At 38.9% G+C, this 16,545-nt stretch overlaps 1 protein-coding gene across 1 annotated transcript in view; it reads right to left on the reverse strand.

The window, feature by feature from the left end:
- The window catches only part of RASSF3 (Ras association domain family member 3), a 93,353-nt gene extending 78,755 nt beyond the window's left edge, over positions 1–14,598 (reverse strand). Inside the window, exon 1 of the mRNA XM_023931570.2 lies at positions 14,186–14,598. Within this exon, the coding sequence (XP_023787338.1) occupies positions 14,186–14,306 (121 nt within the window). The 5' untranslated portion in view covers positions 14,307–14,598. The remainder of the gene's footprint in view (positions 1–14,185) is intronic.
- Positions 14,599–16,545: the final 1,947 nt, after the last annotated feature.

Here is a 16,545-nt window from a genome sequence, read left to right on the forward strand (position 1 = left end):
ATGTCACTTTCTATTTTTAGGTTTTAAATTGCTTATAATTTTGCCAAATAGCAACCACTTGTACTTCAAGTTTCCATGCTGGGGAACATCATGCTGTTTGTTTTAGAACATTTCGGCTAAAACAATTCAGCCATTTCCAAGAATGACTTTTGGAGGAAATGCTTTCATTTTCTCTAACTAAACTACACTTACTTTTTTAAAATTATTATTATTGTTGTTACAAAGCTGTACACTTTCAAGATTTATAGCAAAAGATGAATTCTGAATGGGCTCTTTTGATTCCTTATTGACCTCTCAAAAATTTCAGTTTCCCTTCTAGTGAATTAGATTCACATTGCAAGAAATTAATTCTTGAACTTTCCCATTTCCAATTGATACTCATTGTGGTGTTATGGGGCAAGACAGCAAAGTGTTCTCTGAAATTACGTTCCTCTTGGTTAGGAACTGGATCTTTAATTTAAGACCCCTGTACCATCAAACCGTTCAAAATTAAAAATTATAATGTGGATAAAATGTAAACCTGCAATCACATTCCTGTGCCTGATACTGAATTTATGTTACACTTGCATTAAGACAAGTTTAATTGTATTTATTTGGCATGAAGTCAGCCTGTCAAAACTTTCTTAACACCAGCAACCCAGCATAGTGTGTCCATCCTGGATCAGCACTTTGAGGCAGATAACTGTGACGTTTCTGATCTGAAAACAGACTGACTACATCACAACAAGTATATCACAATAATATCACTGTCTCTCAAGTCACACTCCTCTTGAGACATCAGCAAATAACTTCCAGCTAATTATGGGTTACAAAGGACCCTACTGCAGTATAAATCAAAGCACTGAAAAGGACTCAAACTCTCTAAAACAGTCACTGTGTTTAATGCAAAGTTTGAAAAAGGTGAAGCAAAACAGGCAGAAGACTACAGAGACAAATAAAAAGAATGATTAAGGCAGCTGTACGGTGCCCAGGAGAAATGGTAGCTGTCCCTAAATCCTTGTGTGATGCTGGCAAGCCATGTCAGGCTTGCTCCAGTTGCTGCCTAATTTCTCCTGGGTTCTGCATTTGAGTTCCTTTATCCAATTTTTAGTAAACATGGAGTATTCCCAGCTGCAGCTGAAGTCAGGGAGAACTGCGCTTTTGACCCAAATGAGGTTTTCCCAGGGCTCTGTTTTATGCTCATGCAGCTGGGATTATTTTTCAGATGACTCATGCACCTCATGAAATTCTGGGGGAGACAGAACACTCATTTTTGTGGATGCCTTGAGAAGAGAAGTATTTTGTCTTTGGGAAGGGGGCCCATGAGACACAGTGGAAAAGCCAACAGGAACAAATAAAATTTGGAGCCATTGTTCATCAGGTAAGGGGGAACAGGGCATCTTCATGTGAAAATCAGGATGGGAGCACTTAATCAAAAATTACATTACACTGCAAAAGCAAAAGAAGATCAAATGAAAGTAGCATCTTAATTTCTTTTTTTTCCCCTTAATTTCTGTTTTTACTTCACAAGTTCAGTTACCTTCTTTAGAAAAATCCTTATGAGATTGCACTGTATGCCCACCTTTCAATTCTTCCCCTGTAGTTATGACAGAGCTGACCATTTCAACTACAAATACTCTCAAAACTAATAAAGTTTTATGAAAATTATCTTCTGGCTAAAGGAGGGAGACCCAAACTAACACCCACACTCAGGGCAAAGCTGGCAAAATTCAGCCATTATGCCATTGTCTGACAATGTCTGGACAGCCAGCTACTGCACATCACCTGCGTGCTGAGGGGTTATGGGGAATGTCTACAAATCTGTAGGACACCGGGGTTCACTAATTTCCCAACTTCCTTTGACTGTGCAAATGTATGTACTGAGCATGCACCAATCCACAAATAATATTAGGAAAAGAATCTGTTAGCTAAACAGTGTTCTGAAACAGGATTACTTATTTAGTTAGGAAACATTAACTCTCAATGCTATTTTGTCTGTCATTTATATTCATTTTAATTTGTGAGTCCATAATGTCATTTGCAAGACAAGCCCATCATTTCTACCTGGCTATTACAGGCATAATTACAAAAAATGTAAAAGCTTCATCTCTAAAATTGTTTCAATCTTAAACTAGATTTTAACATACTGTTTAAAAGTTTAAAAAGCAAGATTAGAAAAAGGAATTTTTTTCCCCTAAAACAGTAGATCTATGTATGATCTTTTCTTCGTATCTGTTTTAGTTTTAAATATATTATTTCATTCCAGTTCTGGTATACAATGTTACACAAAGATTCAGACAGCATCAAATTTAAAAAACACCTTTTTCTGGTAAACCTTTACTGGAGCACTCCCAAAATTTCCATGAGTTCAAAAAGTAGCTATAATTCTGTAAAGACTGTTTTGGTCATCAGATCATAGATTGCCATATCATTTCTGCTTGGAAAGCAATCAGAATCTTTCCTGATGTGGCCTGAAATGAATCCTGTTCTTTGAAATCAGAGCTCTGGGGACTTTAACTTAGCACATTTGATAAAAGCATTCACTGGCAACTAGAAAAGGTAATAGTTTTATTTTACTGATGCTCAGACTGTCATGTACACTGAATTTATGTGTGAAAATGATGCATCAATGCATATTAACTAAGAAAATTCCTGAATTATTAGGAAATGCAAAGTAAGTATCTATTAATTAAACATATAAATATTATGCTTTAAAAGTTTTGTTGTCAACTACTGAAACATAATGAAGCACCTTATGTTTTATTATTCTATTGCAACAATGGTTTGACTAGAGTCATAGAAAAAAATAACTTACATTATTTCCAGAAATCAACATCACTCCTATCCTGCTTTAGTATGGGTGAACTGTAAGGCTTCAACATGTTCATTTTACATGAATAGACCCTACCTGATGGTCCTTTGGGTTTTCTTCACCCCAAACTTGATTTTGCCTGATAGCTTGTAAATAGCTGTTCCCACAACCCATTTGCTCCAGGGCAGTGCAGCAGGAAGCAAGCAAAGGAACAGGAATTCAACAGGTGCTCCAACATCAGATCCTAGTAACTAAGTATTACTAAATCAGGCAGAGGCAGGCAGAGGCTCAATAGCAACATCCCTATATCCTGCTCTGGTCTCCCCTGCCTAGGAAATGTGTGATTTCATTTTGTGATGGCTCAGACAAATCTGACTTCTAAATGAATATGCAAAATGTATGTCGTGCCTAAACAGCTGAAGCACATGGAAAGTTCAAAGCCAAATTTGTATTACTTTTGCATTATTTATCAACCACAGTAAAAAAGTGTTTATTGGAAAGTGTGAGGAGGATATTCAACTTGGTCCTGCTACTGTGTTGGGAAGTTAGCAAGTAAAATAATCTTTACATGAGAACCTGTGGCTTGGTTCCCAGCAAACAGAAGAGAGCTTTACTGCTGTGCTCACTCTATGGAAAGTATGCCTGTAAAGGAAAAATTATTCAAACTATGTGAGGTCTTTAGCATTTTAGTTTTTAATCCATCTTCAGCCAGCAGGTAACAAAAGGAAGGAGAATGAAGTTCACTATATTTCTCCTGCAAGACAGAATTGAACTGTGTTATTTCTACAATACATTGGTATCAGCATGTCACATTTCAGTTATGCTTAATATATGTTTTGTTGGTCTCTTTTTTGCTGATGCTCACATGTCTACATTCCAGTTTGATGCTGAAGTTGCTACAAAGATATTTTTTAACAGTTTCACTCAAAATCTGTATTGGAATGAGAAACCTATTTGAAATAAACAGCCTTCATAAAGCTCTAAGCACAGCTACAAGGAGGTGGGTACCTGCTGTAGTACATCAGTTTTATCTCTATGAAATACTCATCATTTCTGCTTGTTTGTTTATCTGTTAGTCACACTTAACATCAGTCTGAGATTAAAATAAAGTTCTAACCATGTTTCCCAATTAGTGATATTTAAGGGATCACTATTATTACAGATAAGACAGGATTTCTGAGGTCCTTATGGCTATCCTTTCCCATGAGGGATCTTTGTGTGTATTTTGTGCTCCTTCCTCATTGTGGAGCTACACAAGGCTTAGATGAGATTGCAGTCCAGCAAAATCCACCTCTTCCAAACTCCTGTAAAGCTGTGACTATCCACAAGTACCACTTAAGGTCTTCTGCTGTGTGTGTCTCTGTAGACTCTGCTCTCAATAGGAACAATGGCCATTCATGGGCACAGGTCCTGAGGCCCTTTTTGGAATACACATTTCCCATAGAGAGGATCCTCTGTCCTTTTCCCAAGAACAGAAAGACCATACGACCAGATTAACTTGCTGTCTAGGGAAATTCTCCAAGAAGCACTTGAACTGCAGCCCTATCTGTAAGTGCCACAGCTCCTTTCAGGGTCAGCAACCCTGCCCTGGAAACAGGATAAGCTCCTGTAACAGTCTCTATTAAGAGCTACTCGTGGTGACTGAGATAAAACTAACCAGAGTGCCTATGGCACAGACCTGCAGAATCATGAGTTGCATATATTTGGACCTCAGCAGAAGACAAGTGCTTTAACCAAACAGTCCTGGTTCCAACACAAATGCTTGTGGTGGTTTTGTTTGCAAGGGTCTTATCGAGCTGGTGTTTGGGTAGTGTGCAAAAAAATTGCCATATTACTCACCAGTTTCAGATTCAGAGTTTTAGATAACAGTTTATCTATCATCTAGGCAGGCAACAACCCAACTCTGCCACATGCAAAGGACATTACTTTTGTAAACAATTTGTACATTAAATTTGTAATATTTGTTTACATTTGTAAAGCAGGAGGGAGTGATCAGCCTTTTGGTAGGAAGAAAACACTTCCCTGAGTGAATCACTAACTGAGAACTCCAAGGAAGGTCCAAAGGAGAAAAGGAGGTACAAAAATCAGCAGCCTGCATGAACCTGGGACTGTTTGGGTCCTGGGAACTCAGGGACCATATTTCTGATTTCATGCACCAGATAGCAAATAATTGGTTAATACATAAATTCAGCTTCCCAAGTGCAAACCAGGAAAGAATGACATGTATTTTAGAGTAAACAGCCTAAACTGGATTTTTTTTTCAGTTTTTGTTGCTGGTACCTCTATAAACTTCCAAAATTCTGTCATCTGTCTTAGAGCCCTTGAATACTTTTTTTCAGTATGCACTAACTTTAACCTGTTTTTTCCAGATTGTTGGCTAGATCACTGGTAAACACCAGGACACACGCATTCTGTGTCATGGTGATCCCAGCCGGGGGGTGGGGAGGTGATGGGGCAAGCTGGGCAGCTCACCAGCCTTTCTGAGAAGTGGAAGGTGACATTGCCATCTAGCTGCACGTTGGAAAACTGGGATGTAGGTGTTAGCATGGATGAAGCATCTGCCACAGAGAAGGTCCCTGACTGAGGGAGGATTCTCCACTCTTGGTGCCAGTGACTGTAAAAACCACGAGAAGAGTCAACAGTTCAGCTACTGAAATCTACTCTGGTTCTCAGATGCTTAAATGTCTTTCAGCACCTGGCCCTAAGTGCCATAGGAGCATAAATCCCATTGGTTTACTCTAGAGTATTAAATAATTAAAATCAATTTAATTGGTTGATAAATCTTGTTTGTATTTTTATCAATATGACAACAATCAAGTCTTCTTCCTCCTTCCAGTGCTTGCCAAAAGGATCCAGTGAAGACTTGTCACAGGAGACTCTTGCACAAATGTGGGATCCAACATAACCAGCCTGTAAACAGGCTTCTGCTCCTGAAAGCTATTGCACTTATTTTGGCCAGATACTGCTCTGCATACAGTCCTATTTACAGTCACCACTCCCACAGAAGCAGAACACCCACTGTTTGCCAGACCACCCTGAAATAATCACAAAATCTGCTTGCAAACATGGAAGAGAATATTCACTTCATTCTATTGAGTTATGGCTTAAAACATAAATTTGCAGTAGTGGAAATACTTTAAAAACAAAAGCCCAAGGCAAGAAAAATCAAGTTTAGGTTATGTTTTCTTCTCACAATCTCTTTTATCTGTTTCAGCATCACAACTAGCTGGAGAGTTGGAGCACAACCCTGCCTCAGGCTATACCATAACTATCATGATTTTGGGAGCTCAGTATGCCAGTTTTTGGGAGGCAGACTGAGAGGTAGGTACACAGCTCAGCTCTCCCTCCCTAGGAAGCCTGAAACGCCTCTTCCCTGTAAGGGCCCACCTGGAAGTACCTGGGCACAGGAACACCATGCAATGAGTGTGAGTGAACACAATAGTAGAGTGTGAGGGAAAGGACAGGCCTCATTTCTCCTTTAGTCCTCTTCATATACACACATCTATGGCATTCTTTAGTATTTTTAACTTCTTCTGCTACAGCCTAAGAAACAACTTCATTGGGCTGATTACATTGCTTTTGCCCTGAGCTTTGAGACTCCTGCTTTTCCATGCCAGGTAGGGATGGGGAGGCCAAGTTCCTCTGTGCAGTAACTCCAGACAATGAATTAGAGACGAAACTTGGCAGATCCCTTGATGTATCACCAGGTCTATCCTTTCATGACAAACTTCAGGGAGTGCTTTTTGTATGCTTGACCCACTGAACCACACACCCCTCCCACAGAGTGTCCAGAAAATCTGATGGATCTGGCTAGTGCCAGGCTTTACTGACCACATGTACCAGCGACAAAACCAGGGTAACATAGGAAATGTACTTCTTCTTCAGCTCAAGAGCAAAGAGATTGCATTTCTGGAACAGAAAACAAATCTTATTCTTCATTTCTGAACTGCAGTTATGCCACACTCAGAAAAGTGCCCTCCAGGTAAAACCCTAGATTTGACCTGCCCTAGAAATCAGCTTAAAATAATTAATTTGCATTTGATTTCCTACAGAACTACTGTTTCTAAGCTTACCTGTGTGAGACTGCAGTAGCTGTTCAGTATCTCTACACATCATTAAGCAGCACAAAGGAAAAGCAGAGGGCTGAGCCCCTGGCCAGCATCCAGCTCGCAGCCTTGTGCCACACTCAGCCCCCAGAGTCAGGCTGGAGGAACAGACACCAACAGCTCCCCAGTGAGTCCTGGCTGCTCCACCTTTTCCCACCTGCTCCATAAGGCCAAGCAGCCAGAGGGGTGCCTTGGCACTGCACTGAGCTACGCTTGCAGCAGCGATGTGGCAGCAGAGTGGCTAGGATGGTAAAATGACAGCTATGGCCTCTTTCCTCCCACAAGCCTGTCCACAGGCATTTGAACCCCAGCTGCCAACCCAATTCACCAGACACAGTAAATTCTACCAATAGTCTAAAAGCAGCTCAGGCTGTCTTTAAATTAAGTTTTCATATGAAAACCACAAAACACAACACCCCACGCTGAATTCCCAACTTCTGGTGGAACAGAGCCTGAGCAAGAATGGGGATGTGGGTCTACACATATTCTCACACCTGATTTTCTTTTTGTGGTGGCTTTGTAAAACGCATTTGAAATCCACTTTTGACAAAATCAAAGGTATCAGATATTACATTCAGTAAACACCTGGCTCGGGAACACATTGCTGCATACGCTTCTGCACTACAAATGTGATGGAAAGAAATAACAGAATTTCTGTTGAAAAAGTCAAAAGTTGGTCCAAAGTATTTAGGCAGTTCCACTGCGTATCATGTTGGTATCTTGGGACTTCCACTTGCTTTAGCTGTTATCCTCTTTCCAACATTAAAAACCTAAACAAATGGGTAGAATATCCCTTTGACATAAAAAAAAACCAAAACCAATAGTGAGCTTTCACATTTGTATGCAAATCCAGTAAAAATACTGCTTTTTGAAAGCGTTTACTCTAGTGCCCTCTATTGCTGAATCCCCAAAATAGCCAGCCTTATGGATACTCACAAAGCAGCACGTCATTTTGTTTTCACTTCAGGAGAAACACAATGAAAATACAACAGGAAAGAAGAGTATCGTTTAGCTTTCTCCATCTGTACACTCCCAGAACTGTGTGTTCCTGACCAGACCTCTTCTTGCTGGATTTAGTAACAATCAAGAGTTCCAAGTTCACAGAGGAGATGGACCATAGAAAAACAGTCCTGAGAGCTCAGAAGAGCTCCCTGTTTTACCTGGCCACAGCACTGGGATTTGGAGTTAATTCTGAGTAATAGCTGAAGGATCAATGATCACTCCATTGGAGGGGTTAAACAGCAGTTATATCCCAGCAGGACAGAAACCAGACTTTTAAGTGACAGATCACATGCAATTTAAAAGCTTTGACTTTCTGCCAAACAAAACCTGAAGTCTCTTCTGTTTAAATGTGAGATGAGAAAAAAGTTGACGCAAACCCATCAAATTAAATAAAGTTTAATACAAAAATAGTTGCACTTGTGCAGATCACCTCTCTCGTTGGGTACAGCTCAATTCTAAACCTGCTTTTGCATGCTGCATTCAAGCTTGGTCTATGTTTACATATCAATGTTACATTATCTCTTTAAAACAGGTAATTCCACACTACTAACTTATTAATGCTACTCTTCATAAATGACCAATTGACAGCTTTTATTTCGGGTGTTATGGGTCATCATGCCAGCCCTGACAGTGAATCTTGAAACAGCTGTACTGGAGAGGTGCTCAGTTTAATGCACAACAGTTGGTCATTGTCTTTTCTTTTGCTTGCCTTCCTACTAGTGCTGAGGGCAGCAAAGAAGTGCAGTGGAGAGAAACAGCATCTTCCAACTGCTTTGGCTTGACATTGGCAAAAGAAAGAAGAAATGAAGCAGAAGTAAAATGAAATCCTCTGAAATAGTTCAGAAAGAGAAGCCTGCAGTAGACATAGGGGGTACTAGCAACTAACTCCTGGTGTTACTGATGTTCTGCATGTGTTATATTAATTTTGGTAACCTTCATGCATGCAGCAATTGAGTCCATGAGATGTAATTCATGTTCTGAACAGACTTTTTGCCTTAAATTTATCACAGACTTAGGAAAATTCTTAATACCTTCACAGGTACAAATCAGGATTTTCCTTTGGATCGAAGAAAGATTAGACAAAGAGATTTGTCTTGTCTAATTTAAAACTGGTAGAGCCAAGAAAAATGAAATTTACTGGGATGATGTGATATTCATCTCAACTAATTATCTGAGAAATGGAATAAAACAACCCATGATGCAATTTGCAAAAGCCACATGACTGGCTATGAATGAAGACCACTATAGAGAAAAATATGCTGTGGGCTATTGGACACAGAATGTACTTCCCCTTGAAAAATTTAGACTCACAAACAACAGAAAATCTAAACAGCATTTAAATGGGTGGAAAGTTACCCAGAAATCAACAATAGCAAGAGAGGTATTCATATTCCCTAGGTTTCATCAGTATTGCACTTGAAGAACACAAGAACAGATAGACTGAGACCAAAGATCTACCTAGGCCAGTAGCCTGTCTTGACAAGAGCCTGCCAGAAGATGATAAGGAAACACATATGCAAGAAAAAGGGTGACTTAGGAGTGATATTTCCCCCTTACACCTTTCTATTCTCTGGCAATCTGCAATTTAAAACAAATTAACGAAGCAGAGGCTGTATTCACACCTTTTTATTTAATCTCCCTTGATGGCTCTTTCCTCCATGAATTTATCTAATCCCTTCTTGAACAAATACAAGTGTTCTAGTTTCCTAAACATCCTGTGCCAGTCAGTTCCACTCCTGAGTTACATGTGTGCATGAAAGAGTTGCTCACTTGTCCATTTCATGATGTGGCCCTGACTTTCACACTATGAGAAATGGTAAAACAACTCTTCTGTTTGCAATTTTCCACACTGCTCTTATTAGTACAAAAATATATTCTATTAAAGCTGCCTCTTATGGGAAGAAGCCCCATAGGAGTTTACTAACCTCTTTGAAAATTAAAAATGTTTGCTTTTGTCTTCAAATACTATTGTACCCATTTTAAGAGGGCAGGATGACCGAACTGCTTCATATGATGTGCAAGCGCAGCACAGTTTTCTGGGGTTTTAGTTTAGTTTTTGAACAGTAAGATGAGTCTCTTCAGAGAACTGTCCACTTGATTAACTCTGTTTTCCGTGTAATAAGAACTAAACTAGAAGCCACTGCTCTACATCTGCAGTCAGCATTTTCCCCAAATGGTTTAGTTCAAATTCATCTATGTATTACTGCCCAGTTACTCAGTATGACTTCTTCTACTGCATTTTACAATTAACTTTAAGTGATCCTGATGATCTGGCAACATTGACATCCCACATCCATCTTTTTCATTTTGTTAAAAGATGTTTTTATGTTACCAATGCCAGCACAGCTAACTTTCTAGCTATGTAAGTGGACTTTCAAGCAAATCATACAAGGAAAATCTCATATATATATATATATAAAAAAATTAAAATTAAAAGAGATAGGAAAAGCACATAGATGTATGTGAGATAATCTTGAAAAGGAGACCAGAAACTAAAATCATACTTTCACAACACAGAGGATCTTTATATGACATACTTTCATCAATAATCCAATTGCTTGGCCTGCAAGGGCTTCACTGAACTGTGGGGATGACCAGGTGAACTTTTTTCAGCTAAGCAAGAAACATGACACAAAAACATCACCCATCTCGGAACAACTTGATTTCTGTAATTTTTTTATTATAATGGCTGCAGAAAAAGCTGAGTTTGACACTGGGGCAGTTTTGCAAAGTAAAAAAATAAATTTAAAAATCAGCAAGCATTGTGCTTTTTATGTTTGCCACAGGATTCTTTTTTGAGCAGGTCTAAAATCTGTTTTTTCTATATAAGCCTGAAAAATATAATAAGATTTTATATCAATGCAGATCACAAAATTATCTCTTCCAGGGGGTGCATTAGTTGCTTAAGGAGAAACTGCATGAAACAGTAAGAGTTGTGAGATCTGAGCCACAAAATTATCTCAGACTAATACTTAATTGTTAAAAATTATCTTAAACCCTGAAGCAAGAAAATTTGTGTCTTTCAAAGCTTATATTGTAGCTTCAATTATCATAATATTGAATATTCTTATTTTTCCAGACCCTCTTTAAATCTTGTTACGTTCCTGACCTCAGCAGTATCCTCTGGTAATGAGTTCTACAATTTAATTACATGCTGAATTAAAAATAATTTTGAAAAATCCTTTTATCTGCTTTATATTTGTCACCCCTCACCTTATTCCTGTGCTATGAGACAGAGAAAACAGGAGTTACTTCTCTGTTTTTATTTTTTGCATCATTCTATAGTCTTATAATGGCCCTCCATATTTTTTCTGATTCCTTTGTCTTTCAATATCTCTCCCTGTACATATGTACTTTATCATGATAAAACTTCTAATCATATGATGTGCCAACATAAATTCTCCTACGATGTTGTAGGAAAAAATTCAAACATATTTCAAAGAAGTGAAGGCTCCAGAACCCTAAACACTACATCTCTCATTTAAGCCTCTTATAAAATGTTATGTACGCTTCATTAAACTAAATGCAGCTGAAGGATAATCAGTTAAATTTGTATATTCTGAACCATGTCTATTTTTTTAATCCTTTAGTAAGTAATATAATCAAAATCAGCTACTGAAGAGCAGCCGCAATTTTTTCTTCCTTCTTTTAGAGCTTTGCAAGGAGCACATCAGCTGTAGGCAAAAGCCTGTGGTCAACAATCCCAAAGTATCCATCCATGGACAGGCTGAAAAGCTACGAACTTTTAAGAACAGCAACCTAATTATGCTTTGACAGCTCTTTCTAAATTTGTGTCAAGTGCACCTTTCTGAACACAGTGACCTACAACAGTACAAAATTCATTGTTACACTTAAAAACTAATTTTTTGCTTTGGCAGATTTAGTTTCTGGGTCAAGCAGAGAGGACAAGGCATCCTGAGACATGGAGTGATAGAAGCAGAACAAAAGCAACAATTCTGAGGGCACTATGCAGAGACACAGTTCCCATCTCTTGGTTCACATGATGAATAATATCACACAAAATCTGTTACAAAGCATAATAGAGAACATAATCTCTGACCTTCCTAGCATGTCCAAATCATGAAATTTTCTCTTCTGTTGTTGTTAAAATGTTAATTTATCTATTAAAGCACAAGCAGCTAAAAACTATCAGTAAGTATTACTGCAAGCTTTAATTGCCAGCTGGGTTATTCATCTGTGGAACAAGCCAAGTGACGCAGAATTTTCTGCTGGGTCATCCTGGGTCCTAGTTCATACTGAATAAAAAATTCTGTTAGTACCAGTCCTGGGGTAAAACCCATCAGAAAGACAGCAAAAAGTTGGATTCTAATATGTTGGAAGCAAGGATAAATCACAGTGTACCAAGGGATGGTAGTCAGTACTGCTCAGGGTAGGCTTTTGTGTTGAACAGCTCTCTCAGAAGGACAGAAGGGCAGAAGGACAGAAGGCATCTTGGTAAAGAATTACCGAAACGTGGTGTTTCAGAGTCGAGGAAGTGGGTAATTTTGTAATTCATAAAAAACTAAAGGGAAATTGTGGACACTGAAGAAGAAGGCAGAAATGTTCATGGACTTCAGGGTAGCTAAGGTTTTGTGTAACCTGCAGTCTTTGTACAGACTAAAGAGCAATCAGGAGCTGTGTCTCCTCCCCTGCGAGAGGAGCACCAGGACTTCGGCTTCCAGTTTATGAGATTGGCTTCTGTAAACTTACATGAAATTTGAGTTGAATTTTCACACTGAGATTTTTTCTGCTTGGACTAAACCTTCTGCTAAAATGAGGCATTTCCATCAAACCCACAATTTTGTGACAAAATCTCATTGCACATGTAGCAAAGGACTTATAGGGCACTTCAGACAATATTTATAAATTCAGTTCGAAAGAGATGCTAGAACATACACTAAAATGATAGTAAAAAGGCAAATCTTGTTCAAAGCACTAAATGTAGGGGAAGGCAACCCACAAAGAGCATTATTTTTAAAGCATTCAGAGTTCATCTCATTTCTTGTTACAAGTCATGGATGCAGTCATTTTTTTTGCAATACCAGGGAAAAGGACAACTTGCATGCAAACATTTCCACATGTGTGTCACCCAGCTAGCAATTAAAGCTCTCAATAACATCTATTGATAGTTTTTACAGTAATAAAAGAGATGCAGGAATGATCTGATGTGTTATGAGGCCTCGGGATGATTTGACACATTAGGAGGACTTGAGATTACCCGAAGAGAGGTTAGTTAAAACTCTAGGTTCATCAAGGAAAGTTTCATACAGACTACAAAAATATCTGAAATCTGTGGATTCCTTCAGAAGTCACATGTCATTTAGACATGGAGCCTAGCAACATTTCTGTGATAGACCAGATGGCACATCCCCTTTCAAGAGTCACAGTTCTGCTATCTGAAGTACAGCACTAAACTGCTCAGCTGAGGAACTTACCCAAATTCTACCCCATGCAAATACAAGCTTGCTATGAATGTTGCAGAATTGACAAGTTCACCATTCTGTCCCAAGGAGTCCCAAACAAAAGAAAACTGACCTTGGACCATTAGTCCCTTAAGAAGAACAGAAAGAACTCGGCTTCCCATGCTATGGCAGTGTACGTTATTCCAAACCCCTGAGAACACACCTCAGCCCCAGCCTTCACAGACCATGCTAAAGAGACAAAAACAGTATTTGGGCTTTAAGGGTGTTTATGAGAACGTTAATCTAGGTGACAGAGTTTTCTGCCAGGCCTGAACAAGGATCAGAGCACTGAGTTGTTGTGAGGAGCACTGTCTTTACTAACTGGTGAGGTGAGCTGTACTGCATTTCAGCTGATAAAATGGAAGAGAAGGCAAGTGCATCACTGCTGAACACAAGCCTCTCTAAGCTGCCCATCACTTTGTGTGAACACTGGTACAGTGTAGTTAGTTCAGTCTTTGCACATTCTTCTAGATCAATTAACAGCTCAAGGCAATTCCAAATAATTTTCAGGCAATTATTTGAGTCATATTAGAGCTCCGATATACATCGCTAAGGGAGAAACAGGGCAAAAACAAGATACCAAATATCAGCAATGTGAATAAATTATTAAGCTGCAAGGGAACTCTGTCTGAACAAGCCTGATGAACCTTCTATTGCATTTCCAGAATATTTTTACAGTTTTGCCTAATGAGCCTCCAAGAATGAAAAAATGCGAACAATTCTGGCCTGGAGAAGTTAACCACTTCAATGGAAACATATAATTTTTTAAATTATTTATTTATTTAGCAGGAAAAATGTCTGGGGAAACATAGCAACAGACTTACCAGGAGATTTCCAGATAAGTTTTACTGTCCTTCTCCTCGAGCTGCTCAACGACTTGGGAAACCAGTAAAAGAGCCGTGCGATCCTCCTGATGGTTTTGCTGAGGTCGTTTCTCACTGCCATGGCTGGAAGGGCTCCAGAGCTACACCAGGAACAAGAGGCACATGTACCCAGGCGAGAGAGGAGAGCCCACGAACAGCGCTGCGAGTGCGCTCGCTCTGAGCTCAGCGCCAGCCAGCGCGGCTCAGGAGCACCTGTTAGCCCTAAATCCCCTCCCTCTCCGTCACGCTGCTCAGAGCCCTCCAGACCTCCCTCTTTATTACAAGAAGCAGCTATATTAATAGATGCTTCAGCTAAAGAAAGACCAGTGCTTCGGAGTCTTAACCTGTTACTGTGTTTCCAATGATGTTAAGACATGTTTTCTGCAGAAAGGCTTTGAAGGGCTCCTTTGTTCGTCTCTAGCTACCTTTTCCAGGCTGAAAACAAATAAACACCAAAACTGACAGTGACAAGTCCTCTTTCAAAATCCCTTAATGTAAATCAACAGAATTTTCTCAAGAGAGTGTGTCTCTCAAAGACTTTCTTCTGAAAGTTCTGAGCAGCAAATTTAACAGAGATTTCTGTGGAAACACACGTTGTTCAAAATGTGAATTTCCTCTCAATGGATTTTAAGGCAAACATAAGAGTCAAATCATTCACTGCCACAATTTATTTAAGAATTGGGCATCTATCAACATATCACTATCCAAAGAAATTAACAGCATCTCAGTATATAACCTACACATGCTCCAATCATGGTACATATTGAATTGTAAATCCAGAGATGCTATTCACTAAGCCCCCTGCAACATTTATCACAGCTACTAGTATAGACTTTTAAACAGCAAGACAATGTAACCATTTCCCAAGGATCATTTCCTTAACTATGTGTCCAGCTTCTCACATCTGATTTGATTTTTTTTCTTCTGCTAGATCTGAATGGCAGAAATCCCTGGAAAATCAAGACTAATGTGGTTACAAAACAAAGGTCCTTTTGAATCAACCTTTAAACTACAGAAAGTAAGGGCTTTGTTACACCAGCTATGTTCTCAGCATATAGTTAATAAATATTTTAGAATTCACAATGTATTTTTCTACACTAAAATATGTGAAGTATTTAACCCCATTTTATACATCTGACTTTTTAAACATACTACTGCTTCTCAGGACTGAGCTACTGGTTTCTGATTGCGTTTCCTGTTGTCAGTATGTCTCTGAAAACAAATAAACATTTCCATTTACACTGTAACTCTCACAATTCTTTAGCCAGTGTCAGTGAAAAGAGCAGAAGGCAGGACACAGACCACTGGATTTTGTCTCTTGTTTGAGCTCCACCCTGTCATACCAGAAGGAATTTAGTAGCAAAGTGACGGTTTTAGCACAAGTAGGAGGTCTGTCACCCAATTCAGAACAGGCATGGAGCAGAGTTAAAGGCCCAACAAACAACTTGCTTCTCTCAGGAAACAGCAGGGGTCTGAGTGTGTATTGGCATCTGCCAAATACGAGATTTCTTTTTTTTCTGAAATTTATATGTATAAAATTTTATTAAAATCAAAGTGGCGTTAAAAACCTAGTTCAGACCATAAGAAAATATGTGATAAATTGACTAGTTTTGCAATTTGTCAAAGAATCCATATAGATATATATGTCCTTTAGCAGTATATGAAGGGCACAGGAATTTTTTTTTCTCTTTACAGAAAATGCTGATACAGTATCTTTATACTGGTAGTTTGTGAGGCTTAAAAAATACTCAGTAAAACATATCCAGCTGGAACAACATAAGGAGATAAATTGACTTTGCTAATGAGAATAACAAACATGTGGAGGTTTATACCTTACAATGTTTAGTGAAATAAAAATAGGCAAGAGCATAGAACACTGTGTATTTTTCTAAAGCAAACAGAACCTAGTCTATACAAAAAAAAAAGTCATTGGGATGAATCTGAGTTATACTAATCAACAAACCAGGTAATACAGATGAGAACACAGATCTGAATTTAAGCTAAACTGAGCAGCAGTGCTAGTTAGAAATCAATAATTTCACAACTTCTCCATTACTTTACATTTTTAGGCCATAGTTAGACCAAAGTGTAAAGGTAATGAACACCAGCCTGTCTCCCACAGCTTAGGGATCAGGGGTGTGTGATGATGATGGGGGTTCCTTTCAACCTGAACTGCTAGCTTTAGAATATGAGCCACTGTGCTCTGCACAGGAATGCACAGCTCTCAGCTGGACTCGGGAGAGTCCACAGAGCTCTGATTCCTCACATTACACTGAGGCATTACTAAAGTTAAGAATTCACTGTATGAGAAAGGTACTGCA

The sequence above is a fragment of the Cyanistes caeruleus genome, chromosome 4 (assembly GCF_971803275.1).
Source record: "Cyanistes caeruleus chromosome 4, bCyaCae1.hap1.1, whole genome shotgun sequence".
Classification (NCBI taxonomy): Eukaryota; Metazoa; Chordata; class Aves; order Passeriformes; family Paridae; genus Cyanistes; species Cyanistes caeruleus.